The sequence below is a fragment of the Pristis pectinata genome, chromosome 27 (genome assembly GCF_009764475.1).
Source record: "Pristis pectinata isolate sPriPec2 chromosome 27, sPriPec2.1.pri, whole genome shotgun sequence".
NCBI lineage: Eukaryota > Metazoa > Chordata > Chondrichthyes > Rhinopristiformes > Pristidae > Pristis > Pristis pectinata.
In genome coordinates, this window is record NC_067431.1 from 23,691,018 (window position 1) to 23,713,470 (window position 22,453).

General features: G+C 40.9%; 1 protein-coding gene across 1 annotated transcript; it reads right to left on the reverse strand.

The window, feature by feature from the left end:
• Positions 1-940: 940 nt before the first annotated feature.
• Positions 941-16,177, reverse strand: LOC127583599 (uncharacterized). The gene is made up of 12 exons (XM_052039721.1): positions 15,949-16,177; positions 12,180-12,280; positions 11,876-11,903; positions 11,724-11,788; positions 8,098-8,771; positions 6,925-7,030; positions 6,204-6,350; positions 6,026-6,086; positions 5,708-5,874; positions 4,465-4,572; positions 1,266-1,380; positions 941-1,116 (listed from the first exon to the last, which is right to left on the reverse strand). Exons 1-12 carry the CDS (start codon positions 16,175-16,177, stop codon positions 1,097-1,099), a joined length of 1,821 nt encoding a protein of 606 aa, XP_051895681.1. The 3' UTR covers positions 941-1,096.
• Between the last annotated feature and the right edge of the window lie 6,276 nt (positions 16,178-22,453).

The window sequence follows — 22,453 nt, forward strand, 5'->3', positions numbered from 1 at the left end:
CTAATTTGCAACCACAGACTCCCATGTTACCAGAAAAGACCAGAAGCTAAAGTTGAAATTGTTTGCTTTAATTGGTCAGTCATAAGTAGAAGAGTTTTGTTTTAATGTATTTTTTCCAGAGCAATCTCATTTTCTTACTTGATATAACTTACTAATTTGGCAATTGGTAACCACAAGGTAATGCAAATTCCAATCATTAAGATCAACTCTTCCTCAGTTCAGTTTGGTTGGGTTAGCAACACATATTGTAGAGGTATACCCGTTATACCTCTGTTACATCCAGCTGCTGTGGTGAGACATTTAATCTACTTACATAATCTGTCTTAATCAAAGAATTTTGAACATAGCAAGACAATTTTGACTTTGTAATCAGTCAAGGACCACATTTACTTCTCTCTTCTGTACTACCTGTAACTCTTAACTCTAGTTGCTCTTTTAATATCCTGAGCTACACTGCAGGAAATAAATCCTTGCACTAACTTTAAATAATGCCTTCAAAAATGCAGTTTTGAATAAATCACATAAAATGCATTAGTCAAGGTTTTCACTGCAGTCAATATGTTCAAAGACCTACTTTGGATTTTCATTTATAATAGTCAACTTCATTCATGAAATGATTTTATTGCAAATCATTTGTTATTCACAATGATCTTGAATTTAATAAACGATTTGGGTGTCTTTTCATTCAGAGGTTGTGGACATTGCTGGGCTGTATTCATTGTTCATCCCTGAACTGAGGAAGTAGTTAGGAGCCCACTGCAATCAGCATATCTGACATGAAGACTGGCACATTTCCTTCTGTACAGAACAGTTATTCAGATAGGGTTTTGTGACTATTTGATAATTCCATGATTACCATATCTGAGAATAGATTTTGTATGCAAATTCCAAATTTAATTACTTGAATTTAAATTTCACAGCTGCCAAGGTGGGATACACATCTGTTGGAGAAGTGGCCCAGAATTCTGCCTACTAATCCAGTAATTTAACTACCACACCACTATCCACCATTCATTCATGTGTATATCCAAAAAGGCATTGGCTTTGATATCAGCTGCAGCTCAGATTTCACATTCTAGTCAATTCCTTGACTGATTCACTGATCTTGCTGAGTTCCTATAAAGAAAAATAAACACATTTAATTTCTTTCACCATTTTGAGGAGTTTCAGTATGAATGTTTCAGACATTAAAATCAGTTGCAATAATTTAAAATGGGGTTCTATTGCCTTTAAAGAAAATGGTCTTTATATGGATTTTTACTCACCTTGTGGCACATTGCTGGTCTGCTTGTAGTTTTTGCAAGGAGGAAGTTCAGGGGCCATTGCTGGTAATTCAGCTTTCTGATTCACTGAATCGAGTATTGCATACGAGCCAAATTCCTTTAGAGATGCAAAGAACAACAACATTAGTAGTTTCACTGATTTATATTTATGTGTGATATTGAAATTCTACTGTATAATAGAATTTGGATTCTACTTTATAGTAGAATTGAATTCTACTGTGTAGGTAGGTAGAAATTCAACCCGATATATGACATAAAACTGGCTTGTTCAACTTCCTTTGGGAAACTCATCCACAGAATCAAATTTCAGTAGCAGACTTCAAATGAGCCAAAGTTATCAAATGCAACATTTAGTGCATACAACGGGGGAAGTACTTTTGTTTAAATCAAGAACCTCAGGGGTTACATAAATTTAAGATTTTTTGAAGGCATTTGATAAGGTACCCCATGCAAGGCTTATTGTGAAAGTAAGGAGGCATGGGATCCAAGGGGGCATTTCTTTGTGGATCCAGAACTGGCTGGCCCGCAGAAGGCAAAAAGTGGTTGTTGACGGGTCATATTCTGCATGGAGGTCGGTGACCAGTGGTGTACCTCAGGGATCTGTTCTGGGACTCTTACTCTTTGTGATTTTTATTAGTGACCTGGATGAGGAAGTGGAAGGATGGGTTAGTAAGTTTGCTGATGACACAAAGGTTGGAGCTGTTGAGGATAGTGTGGAGGGCTGACAGAGGTTACAGTGGGACATAGATAGGATGCAAAACTGGGCTGAGAAGTGGCAGATGCAGTTCACCCCAGATAAGTGTGAAGTGGTTCATTTTGGTAGGTCAAATATGATGGCAGAATATAGTATTAACGGTAAGACTCTTGGCAGTGTGGAGGATCAGAGGGATCTTGGGGTCCGAGTCCATAGGATGCTCAAAACAGCTGCACAGGTTGATTCTGTGGTTAAGAAAGCATACAGCGTATTGTCCTTCAACAATCGTGGAATTGAATTTAGGAGCTGAGAGGTAATGTTGCAGCTATATAGGACCCTGGTCAGACCCCACTTGGAGTACTGTGCTCAGTTCTGGTCGCCTCACTACAGGAAGGATGTGGAAGCCATAGAAAGGGTGCAGAGGAGATTTACAAGGATGCTGTCTAGATTGGGGAGCATGCCTTATGAAAATAGGTTGAGGGAACTCGGACTTTCCTCCTTGGAGCGACAGAGGATGAGGGGGGACCTGATAGAGGTGTATAAGATGATGAGAGGCATTGATCGTGTGGATAGTCAGAGGCTATTTCCCAGGGCTGAAATGGTTGCCACAAGGGGACACAGGTTTAAGGTGCTAGGGAGTAGGTACAGAGGAGATATCAGGGGTAAGATTTTTTTACTCAGAGAGTGGTGAGTGTGTGGAATCGGCTGCCGGCAACGGTGGTGGATGTGGATAAGATAGGGTCTTTTGGATGGGTACATGGAGCTGAGTAAAATAGAGGGCTTTGGGTAAGCCTAGTAATTTCTAAGGTAGGGACATGTTCGGCACAGCTTTGTGGGCCGAAGGGCCTGAATTGTGTTGTAGGTTTTCTATGTTCTAAGGGTGCAAAGTACGATTTTCATAATAAAATAACCAATATTTGCAAGATTTAAAACAGACACATTAGTAAAGACATGAAAACATGTCCTTTTTTGTGTTACTGCTCTTAAGATATTGCTTTTAAGTATTTATGTAAAATCTCCAAAAAAAAAGCTGTTTAAGTCTTAGTTTTTTAAAAGTTCTTGCACAGTCTAGGAGGACTATACAGACCATGATCACAGCCCATATGCATACTGAGTATTGCTTATGTGTGCAGAAATGTTAACCTCTACCTCGATGCTGTTATGAATAAAGTGGGTGTTCCACGTGAAGGGGAATGAGGTTTGCAAGTCCCAGTCCATTGACAAATTGTTCTGAAAATGTTGTGTCTGCACATTCAAAACCCTTGCACAATTCCTGGCAGGTAGGGACAAATTATTCAGCTTTAAGGTGACTTGACAAGTTTGGAATGAGTGTTGGTACAAACGCATTGTGAACACCTGGATTAACTGCAACTAGTTTTGCACAACGTTAACTGTAATAAGACCGTGTGGACCTTCACCTTAAATCTGGGAAATAAATCCTTCCATTTAGTAAAAGGAAATATAGCTGTAAGTGAAGGATTGAGAACATGGAAGTTTTTGTCCCCTGATCTCTGACTGAAGAGGAAACCGCATTCTGAAGTTGCTCTAAGTAGTTCTGACTCTAAATCCCTAAATAGTTGCTCTGAACGTTCTGACAATGATACATTGCTTACACAATTCAGTCATGTGAAAGGCATAGAAGGCTACAAATCATGCGCTGGTAAATGGGATTAGTATGCATAGGTATTTGATGGTTGGCATAGACATGGTGGGCCAAAGGGCCTGTTTCTGTGTTGTTGTGCTCTGACTATGGCTCCAAATAATCAGAAGGGCTGAACAAGTCCCTAGGTTACTAGGTAACAGTTACATCTACATGACTGGGCTGTGAGGAAAGTGAAGGGATGTGGACTTTCATGGAATAGGTCAAATATTCTTCAGTGATTGGAAAGGGCCAATCTACACAGGCCAAATGCTGGCAAATAGGATTAGCTTGGATGGGGCATCTTGGTCAGCATGGACCAGTTGGGCTGAAGGGCCTGTTTCCATGCTGTATGACTGTGATTGTGCTTTACCAATCTAAGTGCCTTACAGTTAATTGAGGAATAGAAGATTTCTTTATTAGTCACATGTACATTGAAACAGTGAAATGCATCTTTGCGTTGAATGTTCTGGGGTCAGCCCGCAAGGGTCGCCACTCTTCCAGTACCAACAAAGCATGCCCACAGCTCCTAACCCGTACATCTTTGGAATGTGGGAGGAAACCAGAGCACCCAGAGGAAACCCACGCAGACACGGGGAGAATGTACAAAGTCCTTACAGACAGTGGTGAGAATTGAACCTGAGTTGCTGGCGCTGTAATAGCATTACGCTAACTGTGCCATCCCAAATACTTAACTGAATATGGAACTCTTAATTAACCAATGATAAAATTCTTCAGTAATAATGAATATTAAAATACTAAGCTTGAGACAACAGAAACTCTCAGCTAAATGAAAGCACTAAATTTCATCAAGTGCTGGTCCTTTTGTTTTATTGAATATAATGTACCTTGTGAGCAATGGTTTTCATTTTATCAACATGGTCATAAAGGAAATTCAGAACTTCTGTATCATTTTCTTCCTCTGCAAAGTGGATGGCACTTCGTCCATTCATATCCTTTAAGGAAAGAACAGAAGATATCATTCAGATGAGTGACATTCCTTAATTTTTTCCTTTTATCCCTCACCTCTTCTCCTAAGGGAGCTGGCCAGTTTTCTAATAAGGCATCAACAACTGGCATATGGAGCACAGGCAGGTCACTAAATGGTGATAACATTCACATAAGATCCCATTCTGCTCTGCAACTGAACACCACCTTGTCAAGGTGCCCAGGTTGCTATCTAGATCCCTGTGCAGCTCTGTTTTATTTACAGGAGTTACATTCTTTATCTTAAAGTGTATTTCTTGCATTGCTATATTCACAATGAACTGAAATAGAATGCATGCTATTGGACTTCAAATGGCATTATGCATCCAATGAACAGTCAAGTTGAGTTTATTGTCATGTGCACAGGTACAGTGAGGTACAGGTACAATGAAACAATTGCTTGTAGCAGCACCACCACAAGCATGTGGATTCAGACAACAGCACACAGAACACCAGTTATACAAGACAGTGAAGGAGAAAGACTGTGCAAAACAAGACATTAGTTGTGTAAAATAAAACACAGAAAAGTCCATGGTAGCGAAAGAGTGTTCTGTTGGTGAGGTAGGGTTAGAGTTGTGCAGGTCGGTGTAAGAAGTGATAGCTGTAGGGCAGGAATCAAATGGGTACGTTTTCCAAGTCTGTGAGCACAGCAAGGTACAATTTTGGCCTTTTGTCATTGTCCCATCGAGATCTACAAGGCCTAGTTCCTGACCTCTTCCAAAACTTTTATCTCCTTTGAAGAACTCCTTAAAAGTTGCCTTTCTAACCTGGCTTTTAGTCCTCACCTTATGTCTGGGGATGTCAAATTGGGTCTGTATGTTCCTATGAAGTATTTTGGGACACATTTTCCAAATACAAGGTGTTACAAAAATGACCTACTTTCCAGCTGGTAAGCTACTAAACATAAAGTGTAAAGTTACATGATACGCAATTGAAATATTGTTAAATAGAAATCATAATAGGATGTATATCCAGAGAATAAACTGATCTGGTTTCTTGCTTGGGCTCTGTTATATATTCAGTGATGTTGCTTCCATAGAATCTAATGAAATAAAAATTCTGTCAACTTTTTGATAAAATGCCACAATATGGTACCTGCCATACCTGCATGGAAATAGAAGATCCCATCCTCAGCAAGCACCTCATCCCATCCAGGAGCTGATCCTTCCTCAGTGCCAGGAACCTATGCATGTCACTGCCCATCTCAGAGTTCTCAAACTCCTTTACTGTTGCAATGTGAGCCAACACTACATAGTGTAATGGGGTCAGATCTTTAAACCAAAGACAACGGTTTGTTACTCACAGTTGCTGAAACTGGTAATACTTAAGCACACATACATTATAAGAGTTGACACAGTTGGCAAGTCTAATCCAAGCTGTCTAGAAATTACGTCACTGAGGATATGCAAAACTAAAACTTACAATTATTGTCCCTGGCATCAATGTCAACATCTGTTCCATTCTTCAGGGTCTTCCCTATTACCTGCAATGATCAATAATAACATAATGGTTGGATAATGCAGCAGGGGCAGTAGATAATCTGGAGATGTGAGGTTTGCCTGGGGATCAGCACTTAGCTGCCAACTTCCTGCTGACGTACCTGTAGTACTTGGAGGAAGCCATTCTCTGCACACAAATGGACAGGAGTCTTCCCCAAAATGTCTCTTTCATTGATCTGGGCTCCCAGTGAAATGAGATCACTGACCATTAGGTGCTGGTTTCGTTCAGCAGCCAAGTGTAACGCAGTCTATGCAAACAAGAGTAGAATCACTACACTTCGAGCTCCAAATGACCCTCCCCCCTCTGATGTTCCCACTTCACCTTCTCTCTATTAAAGCCACATCATTATTTCAGTGTCCTTTCATACAGAATTTTTTAAATAATTGAAATATTTGTACCATTAAGTTAAAGCACTTGTAAACAATGAGGTGAAGGGGATATTTTGCTGTTTGGAAACTAGATTCACTTTACCACACAAGATACAATGTCTCTGTTTTTCTTAAAACTTTTAAATTGGGGCTTACAACAATGTGCAGCTCTTTTTTTTACACAGATTTTCAGTCCAGATTGAAGCCAAGTATTAGACTGAAGTATGTTTTGGTTTGCAGGAACTACTACGGTTACACTGTGATATTTACTTAAGGAATGAAGCACATTCTAAAGTTCAAGGTACAATTATAACTTTGCAGAGTAATTCACTTTTTGTTTCATTTATGTCCTTTATTTAATCTCAAAGACGTTAATAAAAGGGGAGCCCTGAAGCTAATTCTGGGAAGGTAAAATACAACATTACAAAACTTTTCAAAAACTTGATCACTTACTTGGCCTCTGGAATTCTTTGCGTCAATTCTACTCATGTCGGACATCCTACAGGCCAACCCATAAGCCAGAGCTCTCTTTCCCTGAATGACAGCATAATGTAGCAATCTATCAGAATAAAAAAAAATTGTGTAGTCTGTTAACAGGGCAGCAAAACAAAAGTAAAAAGTTCAGTAATACAAATAAATTAGTTTTTCTACAATTTGGATGTAAATTCCAATGATAAGTAAATTGTACAAAAATTATGTTTTGCAATTAAAATTATTTTTTTTTGTAATAATACTGCCAAATTCATCTTGTGAAACAAACTAGTGGCAGCTAATTCATTCATTTCCACTGAGATTATATTAAATTGTTATCAGATGCATTGGCGTCGACTTATCTCCAGTTTTTATAAGGTTGTGCACAAAGCATAAAGAGAATCAGACTTCCTGGAAGAAATGGAATGCATTCAATGTGTGCTTATTTACAACGTTCTGAGTTATACCTATTACTTAGAAGTCACACAATGCACTACTGCTCCCACACTGATTACTTAATCTGGAAGAAACTATGTGTTTACCAAACCAAATCCTGGGCTGCTTTTGGATTTTAAATGGGACAGTGAGTAAGGAAGGTGGAGTATTTTCTCCTGAAGAGTGCTGCCCATCAGTATCTGTTGTACTCTGGTGGCAAGCAAAGGTTCCCCAAGAGAGACTTATTTGGAAAAAACTTAACATGTGGCGTGAGACCTAGGCACTTGTCAGATGAAAATCAACAAATCACATTTCATTGTATGACAACAGAACAAGGAAGTTGACCTTAATCTAAATACAAAAAGACAACGACAATTGTTGTTTAGGTCTGACTGTACCAGAATGGTAAATGTACAACACAAGAGTCAAATAGCATGTACTTTAAAATTCAGATTAGGGACATCTATGTGAATGGCATGGATAAATTATTATTTATAAATGATTATGACATTCAACTGTAATATTAAGCAACAATAATAACCTTTGCACTAGGCTAGACAACAATTTTTTTCTAGTCATTTGTTTTCATTGCACTATTTTTTGGTTTGGGAAAAGACCATGTGAGTTGATTGGCGCTTTCTGAGCTGAATGATTTTGTCATTCATTGTCTTCTTGCCATTGGGAACTGACCACCGCAATAACAGCAGCAGCTTAACTTACGTGTTGCCGTTCTTGTCCACTGACAGTAGGTCTTCAGGTGACAGGGCGATGAGGCTTCTCTCGATCTGCTGCAGTTGAAACTGGAAGAAAGACAACGCGGAGCTTCCTGGAAGATACTGCTGTTGAGAAGCTTCCAGAAGGCCATTACTTCCACCCTGAGTGGATCTGCTGCTCTGGGTATTACTCAACGCAACCCAATCAAACGCTTTTGCCTCTGGCAGTGGAGAATGAGGATATGATGGATGCCTGGTGTTGTGAGAAGAACAGTGATGCCAACTGAAGGGTTTGCCTTCATCAGCGACGTTCCCACAGCGCTCTCCTGCAAAGGTTGCCAACCAGCCAGGTGAATGGTACCAAGACTCACATTCTAAACCCGAATAGGGTTTGTAAAATGGAGATACCAGATCCAGGTGAGCTGTATTGTTCTCATAGAGGTAACCCAGATGGCAGTGGAAGGCTGGGTCATTGGTTTGTAGAACAGGGTGATGGTTTTTGGAGTGCAAGTCTCTGAGGCTGACGGGACAGCCCATGTAACACCTTTGAGGGCAATCAATTTCAATCTGTGTCTGATGAGGGTCCAGTCCCCCTTGCTTCAAATCGGTCTCCAAAACTTCCACCAAATCTTCCAACAGGTCCTCGAAATTTTTTGGAGGACAAACATTCATATTTTTTATCTGGAAAGGCAAACAAAATGGGACACCATTCATTGATATAAGAAAGCTGCCAGAGTCAAAAATTTGAAGATATCTTTAGCAAAATGAGAAGTGCAATAAAGATGCAAATTATGTTATTAGCATGAATGTGAATATCATACAAACAACCCGTTGTGTTTAACTTCCTTGAAATAACTTCCATAGAATAAGCATTCAAATCCCACCAGGGTAATTGAAACATTTGTATTTAAATTAAAAGAAATCTGAAATTAAACAAAATGAAGTTAACTTTCTGATGAAGGGTAGTGTTAACTTTAGTTTTCTCTATAAATGTTGCCTAACCTGACGAATAGTTCCAGCATTTTCTTTTTATTAACTTTGAAGTTGCTGGTGGTGCCTTACAGAGGCAACATCCATCAACGATCCCCACCATCCGGGCCATGCCATCTTCTCGCAGCTACCATCGGGCAGGAGGTACTGAAGCCTGAAGTCCCACACCACCAGGTTCAAGAACAGCTACTTCCCTTCAACCATTCAGTTCTTGAACCAATCTGCACAATTCTAATCACCACCTCAGTATAACAATACTGACTACTTGGACCATTTTGCACTATATTGGACTTTGTTTCTTCTTGTTCTAGTTGTGTTCTTTCTTGTATAATTTATGTTTAATTTATGGTTTTCTTGTGAATGCTGTGTCTCCAATGGTGCCTATGATGCTGCTTCAAGTAAGTTTTTCATTGCACCTGTGCATACCTGTATGTGTGCATATGACAATAAGCTTGACTTAAAACTGCCATCAAAACCTAAGTGGTTGACTTACTAAAGACATTGATGGACAGAACTCCTTTATGCATTTTGCAATAATCCTGGTCCTGTATGTGATCCAGCAAGTAGTATCATACCCCTTGGAATAAAATATGACTGACATTTCCCCAGGCAAAGGTAAGAATGTGCAGCTAGTGCTGATTCGATTGTGAAAATCAAAACAACTACTGATGCTGGAAATCTGAAACAAAATAGATAATGCCGGAAACACTTGGCAGTGGAAATAGAAACAGATTCAATGATTCAGGTTGAATTCTCTCTGCCAAAAGGGAAGATAAAAATCACAAGTTACTTCAGGTCGCAGAGAAGATGGGAAGGGATGGTAAGGACAAAGGGAATATCTTTGAAATGGTGAGGACAGGGCTGCCTGAGGGATAAGCTATTGATGAAATTATCTGCTTGAGAGATTAATAAAGGCAAATGGAGAGAGAACACAGAGGGATAGATAAAAGCTGTCAAATGCAGGTCAAAATTGTAGGAAATTCCCAACCAATCAGGCAGTGTTAATTGAGAGATAAAAATAGAATTAAATATTACATATTGTGCTAAAAACAAGAGGGTATAGGTTTAAGATCAGAGGGGACGTATTTAAAAGGGACATCAGGGGTGTCTTCTTCACACAAAGAGTGGTGTGCATTTGGAATGAGCTGCCAGAAATAGTGGTTGAGGTGGGCACATTAACAACTAGATAATTAACAATTAGCAATCTAGATAAGTACATGGATAGGAGAGGTTCAGAGGGTTATGGGCCAAACACGGGCAGATGGGACTAGCTCACTGGGCAACACAGTCGGCATGGACAAATTGGGCTGAAGGGCCTGTTTCCATTGCTGTACAACTATATAAATAGCCTACAGAACTGATCATATACAGAAAAGGAAAGTTGGCTAAAGTTGCTGAAATCAATATTGAATCTGGAGGGCTGTAACACATCCAGTTGGAAGATGAGGTGCTGTGCCTCAAGGTTACATTGAGCTTCCTTATAACAGTGCAAGAAACCACGTACTGGTCACAGTGGAAGTAGAAAGAAGTCAAGTGACAGGCAACTGGAAACTCAGTGTCACCCTTGCTGATTGAACACTAGCGTTCCACAAATTGGAGACCCAATCAGCATTTTATTTCTCCAATATAGAAGGAATCACAATTGTGAGCACTGAATGCAAACCACGGGTTTAGAAGGAATAAAAGTGATTTTCTGTTTCACTTGGAAGGACTGTTTGGGTCCAATTGGTGAAAAGGGAAAAAGGTAAAAGGATAGATGTTGTATTTCCTGTGGTTGCTAGGGGAGATTTTGTTGGAGATGGAAGAATAATACAGGCAGTTACAAAAGGAACAGTCCTATCAGAATGATGAACGGGAAGACGTGTCTGATGGTGGAATCTCATTGAAGACAATGGAAACTGTGAAAGAGGCTAGTGAGGTGAAAGAGGGGGCCAGAGCAGAGGTACAGGAAATAGGTGAGAGTTGATCAAGGGCTCTGTCAATTATGAGATAGGGATAGCTATGGTTCAGGAAGAAGGAACACACCTCAGAGGCATCTACGTAGAAAGTCTCATCATCAGAGCAGATAGTGACCCAGGAACTGAAGGAATAGAATGGAGTCTTTACATGAGAGGAAGTGTAGTTGAGGTCACTGTGGGCTTGTAATGGATGTTTGGTGCTAACCTGTCTCCTGAGATGGAGCTGGAAAGATCCAGAAAGGAAAGGGAAGAGTCAAAGATGGACCTTGTGAAAGTCCACCTCTGTAGGGTAGGAACTGGCTGCAGTACTAATGAAATCTTTGAGTTCTGTATGTTTGCAGGAAGCAGCACCGATAAAGTCAATGTACCAGAAAATATGCTGAGGGAAGTGGTCTGAGAAAGACTGAAACCTTTCAGGCATCCCACATCAAGACAGGCATACGAGTTCACATAGCGACCAGATGAGAGAAAGTGAATGGGGTTGAAGGACGGCACAACATGGTGGGCCGAAGGGCCTGTTTTGTGCTGTATGGTTCTATGGTTCTATGGTTCAAAGTAGGATTGAGTTCAGACAGGTAAATGAGTGTGTTGGTGCAGGAGCTGGGCCTCTAACAAAGGAAGAAATGAAGGCCCTCAGACCTTGGCATGTCTAAATTGCATGTTCTAGGAGCTTCATAGTGCTCACCTGTTTGCTCTGTTTAGCAGAACATGGATGACCATGTAGTGTATCCCTGACAACACGTCTTCTTTCTGAAATAGAGCCATCGATAAAATACAATTGACCATCATAAAAAAAAATGGCCATTTTCCAATAATAAATTTCTTTGAATCTCTTACCATTGTTTAATTTCCGGGTCACGTCTTCCTGTAGGGGGTAAAAGACAATAGCTTAATCATCAAACAAATGTTGAACATTGGATTTCTAAACTTTAAGCAGGGAATTCATTATCATATTTCATTCCATTTTCAAGTGGAACTTTCTGGATTTTCATCCAGAACCATTTTCAAGTCAAACTGATAACACTATTGTCCCTGGCTCCTAATGTTACATTTTACATTAACTTTTATTGTTGTAAGCTTAAGATTTGTGCACTTCCCTCGAACAGTGCGTGAAATGCAGCTGGAATGGAGAAAGTCACACCTGGATGTCCTTTGGCTCTTCTCCCTTGGCTTTGCGATAATTACGGAGGAGATCCCGAACTGGCAGACGAACTCTTACTCCCAAATATTTCTTCTCGGATTCTGTATTTATTTGATGATTTGCGCCCAAGGGAAAAAAAACATTTGATTAAACAAAACAACAACAACATTTTGGTGTAGTTCTAACAGACTAAAATATCCGTGATTGAAATATTCAACTAATTATACCAGCTAAAAATTGACTAACATCAAAGATATGGGTTATTCATGAGAAATGTTTGTGTTTGCTTATTACTTTGCACCTCATTAAAATCATACGAATGTTGAAATAAAATTAACTGTAATACTAATTAAGAATCTTCCCTGGTGACATATAACAGAAGTGAACATTTGACTATGTTCAGACTATTATCTGGTTATGAAATGCATAGAAGGACTCCAAGGGAATGCTATTAAACAGAAAAAAATGGACTCTGGAAATTTAAATTCTTGTCACGTATTTAATGGAGCTCCATGACTTCAAAGAATTGAATGCTGGGCCATGGATTTTTAATTCCAAAATTTGCTTAATTAATTGCAGAGTTGCTCTGGTGAGGATTGAGGTCACATCCATGGATAATTAGTTTTTACTACAACATAGTATTTTAATCACTACTCCCTTCTTTCTCTGCAGTCTGGCTCATTAAGAAACATCTATTATGTCTAGTCGTTCATGGATACATAGGAAGATAGAAGCAGGAGTAGGCCATTCAGCCCTTCAAGCCTGGTCTGCCATTCATGGTTGTTTCTTCATTTCAATACCATATTCCCACTTTTTCCCTATATCCCATAATGCCTTTTGTGTTTCAAAATATATCTATTTGGTTATTCAGTGACTTGGACTCCAGTGAGTCAGTGGAATACTCTACTTCAAAAGACTGAAGACATTTTTTCTTGTCTCTGTTCCAAGCATCTTACTCTGGATCCTGATATAGTGACCCATGGTCCTAGACATTCCCCACCCTGCAACACCATCCTTCCTGCCTCCAAAATGGCAAGGCCTGTTAGCATTGTGTCGCTTCTTCCATGGCTCCTACAGAATCTGACTGTACTTCCTCGCAGTCTGCTCCCTGCAAACATTATTCCATTCTCCTAGTGTCTCCTTCTCCATCACATCTTTTCCGGAGGTGTCACCGTCCACTGAGTCCTTTCAAAATGTCATCCTTTTCCAAACATTGGGGACTCCCTTCCATTGTGGCTGATAAGGCCTGAAACTGTGCCCACTCCATTTCCCACACTTTGCCTGAGACTCCTGCCCCATCACCCCAGAACCACAATTAAGTTTTTCTTCACCTTTTATCTTATCAGCCTCCACATTCAACAGATTTTCCTCTGCCATCTCCGTCTTACCCACCCCTCTTTTCCATTTCAACCTTCTGAATCGACAGCTCCCTCTGCAATGTCTTAAATTATTCCAGTCCCCCAAACATCTCTTCTTCTTGACTTTAATTTAATTCTATTCAGAGACATATGCAGGAACTTACTTTCAACAACTTTCGTCAGAACAGGAACATATTATGCATTAACAAATCCTTAATATGCTCAGTAACCTGTGTAGAATTGGAGGCCAGTGATATGCCTCTGTCAGCAAGCCCCTGCAAATGCTTCTGCTCCCTCCCCTTCATCCAGAACCTCCTCCACGTGTAAGTTACTTGCATGTGTTCATTATGGCTTAGCATACCTCCTACCAAATGAAGACAGAGCAATCACTTTGTGGAACATCTTTGTCCTGCCTGTGAAGGAAACCAGAGTTTCCAGCCGCCAGTCACTTTAATTCTCCAAACCATTCTAACTCTGAACCTTCTGTCCTTAGCTTCTCAATCTGTTCCAATGAATCTCAGCGTGGAAAACAATGCCTCATCTCTCCAATTCAACACTTTATATCACCTGACAAAGAGTTCAACAAATTCAGACAGTAAACCTCCGTGGTCACCTGAGCATCCTCTCTACCCACCTTTCCTTTCTCTAGTTATGCCCCTCCCACCCTCACTTTTGCTATACACCTCTGGTCGTTTTGCCCTCTCCTGCCTTCCACCCTACCACACACACGTGCTTAAACCCTCTTGGCTTTCCCAGCTGTGACGAACAATCACTAGGCTGAAATGTTAACATCAATTCAGCATGCAGATTTGCCACTTCCGATATTGATCACACAATTTCATCCTCTACAGCTTTTCACTTTTATACCCATACCTTGTCAAATGGTACCAACAAATAGAAGCACTTAAAAGCAACTGCATCAAATAATGTAACAAAGCCAACCTAAATTGACAGCTTCCATTTATATAGTAGCTTTCATGCAGGAAATATCCCAGTGTCATCCGTAGATTTACAGTGAGCTACGCAAGAAAAAATCTCAGCACAGACAACCAAGGCCTGGCTGAAGAAATGTAGGTATTATCTTAGTCAAAAGGGAGATGGAGACAGAGAGAAGGAATTCCAAACTTGGGCCCTTTGAGGGTAACGATGAAACAATTAAAACTGAGAAAAGCCAAGAACAAGTCAGGTAGATGGGGGATTCCTGACCTGGAGGACATTACAGAGACTGGAAGGGGGAAGGTCATGAATGGACTTGTAGATGAATTTTCCCCACACTAGAGCATTGCTGAAGTGGAAGGCAATGCAAAGGAGGAGTGATCTCAGTACGAATTAGGATGGGAGTTTACAACAAGCTTTCAAAAAGCAGAACAAGTTATCCTGGCCAGGAGTGCATCAGAACATCAGCCATGGGGGAAAGAGACGAAAAAAAGAGAGAGTTTCTGGTTCAGGTGAGCTGGGATGGTGATGTGAAGAAGGTAGATGGAGGTGGTTGCATGGATACATGGTCCTCAGCTCAACAGGGTAAAACTCTGCTCAGCCCAAACAAAAACTGGAAGAACTCAGCCAGTCAAGCAGCATCTGTGGAAGGAAAAGCCAGTCAATTCCACCCCACCCCCCACCTCTCCACCCTCCTATCTGTATACGAGAGAATTTGCAGCTTTTATAACCTCAGGATTTCCCAAAACATTTTATGGCCAAAGTACTTCTGGTGTGTGTTGCTGAAGTGACAATCATTTTGTTTCCATATACAGCAATGTCCAGATATCGACTGAGGGTTAAGTATTGGGTCCGCGGCACTGGGTCAAAAGCAAAATCGTAGTCTGCCCATTAATTCTGGTCTGCAGCTTTTCATTGGGCAAGGTTAGTTTATAACTTATGATTTTATTATGTTTTTAAATAATGCAGAGAATGTCTGCAGAATTGTCTTTACGTAGAATATGAACAGTACAACACTTGAACAGGCCCTTCAGCCCACCATGTCTGTGCCAACCAGGGTGCCAGTCTAACTAATCTCATCTGCCTGCATATTGGCCGTATCCCTCCATTCCCTCTGTTCATGTCCCCCTCTAAATGTCCCTTAAATGTTGCTATTGCACCTGCTTCCACCACTTCTCTCGGCAGTGCTTTCCGGACACCTACAATGCTGTTAAAATAAACTTGCCCAACACATCTCCTTTAAACTTTTCCCCTCTCGCCTTAAACCTACAGCTTTTAGCACGTGACATTTCGACCTTTGGGGGAGAAAAGACTCTATCTACACCTCCATAACTTTACATACTTTAAGACCAATATAAATGTCATTATTAATTGCACTTTGTTACAGTGCGTAACATCAGACATACTTTTGAGACCATTACTGACCCAATCACAAGCCATATTTTATGAGGTTAACTATAGTGCAGGCATCTTACCAGCCTGGTTCTTGTTCACTGTCTCTGTCGTGGTCTTTCGTTCCCGCTTGCAGAGCTGGGAGGCCGTTGGAGAGACAGAATGAGGACTCTGTAGAGCGTAGTTGCTAGGAATGGCTGGGAATTCCCCGGCTGGAGGAGACCGGTTGCTTCCTCGGAAGCAGTCATCTATCCCACTGTCATTGCTGCTCTGATCATGCAAGCCATCTGGGCTCAACACCTTGTATAGCATGTTGTATCCTAATGTACCCAGGCAGACACAACGTCAGGTGCACCCGTGCAACACCTGGGCAGGTAAGAACCTGGTAAACCTTGCTGCTGCACCTCACCACTGATGTTAGACAGCTGTAAACCCTGACTCTTGATGGGTGTTATTTTTAAAGAAATGAACAGGCTCATTTAAGAGGAAGGCTTTGAAACATGATCCTTGATGATAGGACCTGTGTCAACTCCCTGCTGATTAATGCACTTGTCAATTGCAGCTCGCTCAGGTACTTTGTAATCATTGACTTCCACTGAAAATGACGCATTTTTACTTCAAACTCATTTTGCTGGACTCATTCCAAAATAAATAGAAACTGGATTTGGACACGAAATGCATTTCTATTGTTTAGGCAGTATTTTCCAGGACTCATTGGATCCTGCCACTCAATAAACATATGTTTTAGCAGTAAGATTTCTTTGGCATAAAAATTTGTTTGTAGGTTTTTCCAATTACGTCCAGGTTACTTAGTTTGAAAAGAATCTCGACAAACATTTCGTGGAATCTTGAACCCCTTTGTTTTGCAGTAAATGCTCAGAAGAAAAAAATCTTTATATTTGATGTACCAGAGTGCAAATAATGATACCCTGAAATTATCTAGTGGGCAGCATTCTCCACCCACAATTAAGTACAGTTTAAGCATCAGCGATTTACCTAGCATTCAGCAGATCTTGGCCACGTCTTGCAGAGAGAAGGTCCAAAGTTAAGCTGGATGTAGATTTAGCTAGATTTACATAGTATTTACCAAAATCAAGTTACTGTTGATGACATACCAAGGTGCTGCAATGAGAAAGAGTTGAGTCTTTATGCTAAGACTTTCACAACCGAAGTCTTTTGTCTTTATTGAAAATTGCTTGACAGTGTAAGCATTACTCACTTCATAACAATGCAGAAGTATTTTTTATGGGGCTTATACAGCAAATATACCAAATAGCTGATCCCTGTGCTGGGTTCATTAGTTAACACCTCCAACGTAGGAAATTTAGGATCCTGGAATTTCCTGTAATAGAGGTGCCAAGTAAAGGTAAGCTGCTGCTGTTAAAGATTAGATGTTGGATAACTTACAATAATATAAAACAATTCTCAAGAAGCTGCCGTCAATAGTTGGTGGCAGGAAGTCCCAATCCAGAGCCTTGGACACAGAAGGTTATTTTGATGCAGTACTGAGAGGGTGGGTGCTTCACTGTTGGATGAGACATTAATCTGAGACCTGGTCATATCTCACCAATAGACCAGACCACTGTTAACACTATTTGCAGAGTCAGATCGGAGTTTTCCTTGGTGTGCTTGTTAATATTCATTCCCCAAACCATACCAAAAATAGTGTCACTTCAGTGATCTAATAACTTTCTCAGGAATCTTGCAGGACACAAACTGATTGTCATATTTCTTATATTACAGAAGTGCCTTGGTGTTGTCACCACTTGATTCACTTCACTGCACATTGCGATTTCTTAACAGTTTATAACCATAAGATTTTCTTTATAGACAATGCAATGGTTTGTAAATTTTCTGTAATTGTAGTTAAAACATTCCTTGATTAGTGAGTTGAGTTTGTTCTTTTTAATAATGCTCACTCACTGATCAGAAAGGTTATTCCAACTAGAACTTCATCCAGTTCAGTCCAAAAGTGGCTTCAGTGCCCTGATGGCCCCATACGTACCTCATTTAAGCTTTTTTAATTAACTTTGTGCCTTCTTTCTGCAAGATGTTGCCAATGTTGACAAGTTGCTAGCCTTTGGCAAAATGGTGATGCAATAGTGATCACGGGAATGAGAATGGTATGTTTGCATGTCAGTGTTAAGTCATTAATGCCAGATGGCATTACTGAAAGATGGAGAATCAAGTTCATTCCATAATGTTGGTTAAATATAACTGACTCAGACTGCATCACCCAGACCCCTAAATCTTATTGTCTGATTTTAACCCGAGGAGAAATCTCTTCAGAAAGAATGGTATTGAAAAAGATAATTAACTAAATCAAGTCAAATTTATTGTCACGTGCTCAAGTACAGTGAGGTACGGTACAATGATAAACATGCTTGCAGCAGCTCACTCACTGATCAAATCTGAATACGCTGGAATGCAAGAAGCTGCAGAGTAGTGGACTCAGCCCAATACATCGCAGGCACATCCCTCCTTATCGTCGGTAGTATCTACAGGAGGCGCTGCTTCAAGAAGGCAACATTTACTATCAAAGATCCCCACCACCCAGGCCATACCATCTTCTCGCAGCTACCATTAGGTAGGAGGTACAGAAGTCTGAAGTCCCACACCACTAGGTTCAAGAACAGTTACTTCCCTTCAATCATTCGGTTCTTGAACCAACCTGCACAACTCTAATCACCACAGTTTAGCAACACTATGACCACTTTGCACTAAAAGGAACTTTAGTATTTTTTGTTCTAATTATGTTTTCTTGTAAAAAAAAATTGTGAATAATTTATGTTTAACTTATATTGTTCTTGGGAATGCTGCTTATTTGATGCTCTGTGCCTGTGATGCTGCTGCAAGTAAGTTTTTCATTGCATATGACAATAAACTTGACTATGACCGCAGGCACATAGATACAGACAACACACAGGACATAAATTATACCATAGAGTGAATAAAAGGCTGCAAAAACAAGATAATGCAAAAAAATATTGAAGACAAGTCCATGGTAGTGCAAGAAGTGGTCCGTAGTGTTCTGTTGCTCAGGTAGGATTAGGGGTGTGCAGGTCGTTTCAAGAACCTGATGGTTGTAGGAAAGTAGCTGTTCCTGAACCTAGTGGTGTGGGACTTCAGGCTTCTGTAACTCCTGCCTGACCATAGTAGTGAGAAGAGGGCATGACCCAGATGGTGGGGATCCTTGGTGATAGATGCTGCCTTCTTGAGGCAGCGTCTCCTGCAGATGCTGTCAGTGGTGGGGAAGGCTGTGTTCACAACTCTCTGCAGCCTCTTGTGTCTCTTTGCATTGGAATTTCCAGACCAGGCTCTGATGCAACCAATCAGGAGACTTTCAACAATCTGTAGAAGGTAGTTAGAGTATTTGGTGACATGCCAAATCTCCTTAAGCTTCTAATAAAGTAAAGGCGCCAGCAAACCTTCTTCACTATTGCATCAATGTGCTGGGCTCAGGACAAGTCATCCGAAATGTTAACACACAGGAACTAATCAGAAGAATAGTGCAAAATCAGCAAAGAAAAGTTTAGATATTCCATGCCAGTGGGGAAAAATAGACAAACTTAGCAATCAAAAAAGAACCAGAATGGTTGGTCAAATAATGAAAGGTTGCTGCATTTTGTAGGTCATTTGATCTTTAACTTGGTAGTCAAGTGGACAAGAGGAATAGCCCACCTTTGAGCTAGGTATTAAAGAGTTTTGCATGGATTTCATGGAATAAAATGGCTTATAGTTAAATGTGAATTTTTAAATAATGGAACAAAGAACATCATTTACAATGATGGAAATTTCTTAACGCGTGCTTGTTTTGGATCACCGGAAGTGATGTGGTATTTTACACAGGTGCAGCTGATAATGTCTGCAGAGTGGATGTACTGATAGCTTTGCAATAAATCGATGCAGAATATTTAAAAAGAAATTTATTTGGCTGTTTTTCAAATCTATAATGCCAGAAACCTCTACCAATGTTCTGGAGACATGTTCAAATCATACCAAGACAACTGGAGGATTTAAATTTAGTACAATAATTAAAGTGGAAACAAAAGTTAGTATCAGTGAAACTGCTGGACAGATGTAAAATCCATCATGTTTACTAATGTCCTTCAGAGAAGGAGATCTGCTGCTCTTACCTCCAACTCTAAAGTGGTTGACTCTTGACAATCCTCCGAAATGTTCCAGGAAGTAATTCAGTGTCCTGCCCCACATCTCATGACAGAATTTATAAAAGTGTTGTATCACCACATTTGTTTTGGCAAGATGAGGCTAAGGTAAGTTTCTGGTAAGTTTCTTTCTTTCTTTGTCTATTAGTGCCGAGCTGTACTGCTTTGCATACTGTTGGGGGGGATGACCTACTGCGGAAAGCTGCAGCGGTCAGGTCACTGGCACTGAGTCTGGCTCTGTGGCTCAGAAGGGAAGAGGGGAGAAGAGGAGACCAACAGTGATAAGGGACTCAATAGTTAGCGGGTGCAGACAGGAGATTCTGTGGACGTGAAAGGGACTCCCAGATGGTATGTTGCCTCCCAGGTGCCAGGGTCAGGGATGTCACAGGTCGGGGCCCACAGCATTCTAAAGGGGGAGGGTGAGCAGCCAGAAGTTGTGGTACACAGTGGTACCAACGATGTAGGTGGGAAAAAGGATGAGGTCCTGAGAAGTGAATATGGGGAAATAGGTAGGAATCTGAAAAGCAGGACCTTAAGGGTAGTAATCTCTGCATTGTTGCTTGTGGCACGTGCCAATGAGGGTAAGAATAGGTTGATTTGGCAGATGAATGTGTGGCTGCTGAGCTGGGGCAGGGTTTCAGGGTTTTCTCTTTGGAGAGAAGGAGGATGGGAGGAGACTTGATAGAGGTGCACAAAATGATAAGAGGCATAGATTGAGTGGACAGTCAGAGACCTTTCCCCAGAGTGAAAATCGCTAACACGAGGGGGCATAATTTAAAGGTGATTGGAGGAAAGTACAGGGGGATGTCAGAGGTAAGTTTTTTTTACAGAGTGATGGGTGCATGGAACGTGCTGCCAGGGGTGCTGCTGGAGGCAGATTCATGAGGGACATTTAAGATAGAAAAATGGAGGGATATGTGGGAGGGAATGGTTAGGTTGATCTTGGAGTAGGTTAAAAGGTCGGCACAACATCGTGGGCCAAAGGGCCTGTACTGTGCTGTTATGTTCCATATTCCATGTACACGTCAGATGTGGACTTGCATAAAAACAGCTGTTCCCAATTAACTCTCCCTAGTTCTTGCCTAATACACTCATAATTTGACCTGCTCCAATTTAATACTCTCCTGTAAGGTCCATAGTTATCCTTATCTATAGCTATATTAAAACTTCAAGGAGTCGTGGTCACTGTTCCCTAACTGTTCTCCCACTGAAAGGTCAGTCACCTGGCCAGGCTCGTTGTCCAGTACGGCCCCTCCTCTTGTCAGATTATCTACATATTGATTGAAGAAACCCTCCTGGATGCACCTAACAAATTCTGCCCCGTCTAAACCTTTTGCACTAAGGAGGTAGCATAATGGTTAGCACAATGCTTTACAGAGCCAGCGACCCGTGTTCAAATCTGGCCACTGTCTGTAAGGAGTTTGTACGTTCTCCCTGTGTCTGCGTGGGTTTCCTCCAGGTGCTCCAGTTTCCTCCCACATTCCAAAGACGTACGGGTTAGGAAGTTATGGGCGTGCTATGTTGACGCCAGAAGCGTGGCAACACTTGCGGGCTGCCCCCCAAAATCACTACGCAAAAGATGTATTTCACTGTGTGTTTCGATGTACGTGTGACTAATAAAGACCTGATCTTATCTTATCTTATCTTATCTTGTCTTATCTTATCTCATCTTATCTCATCTTATCTTATTCTATCTATATTAGGGAAGTTGAAGTCACCCATTACAACAAGCCTGTTGTTTTCACATCTTTCCCTAAACTGCTTGCATATCTCTTTCTTAATGTGCCAGTGGCTATTGGGGGATCTGTAGTATAATCCCATCAGAGAGATCACACCTTACTTATTTTTGAATTCTACCCATATAAACTCAGTGGAAAAGCCCTCCATTATGTCCCCTCTGAGTGCAGCTGTGATATTATCCCTGTTCCCCCCCCCCCCTTTTCCCAGTCCTTTTACCTCTTTCTCTATCTTTTCTAAAAGATTGAAACCCTGGAACATTAAGCATCCATTCCTGTCCCTCTCTCAACCGAGCCTGTTATGGCCACACCATCATGGTTCCATGTACCGATCCATGCTCTAAGTTCATCACCCTGACCCACAATACTCCTAGCATTAATAAACACACATTTCCATATATTGACTGGGACTCCCATACTGTAAAGGGATTGGATGGGATAGAGTTTGTCAAATGTGTTCAGGAAACTTTCCTTAATCAGTATGTAGAGGTCCCAACTAGACAGAGCGTGATACTGGATCTCCTCTTGGGGAATGAAACAGGGCAGGTGACAGAAGTGAGTGTTGGGGAACGCTTTGGATCTAGTGATCATAATTTCCATTAGTTTCAAGATAATTATGGAGAAGGATAGGACTGGTCCTCGGGTTGAGGTTCCAAATTGGAGTAAGGACAATTTTGATGGCATCA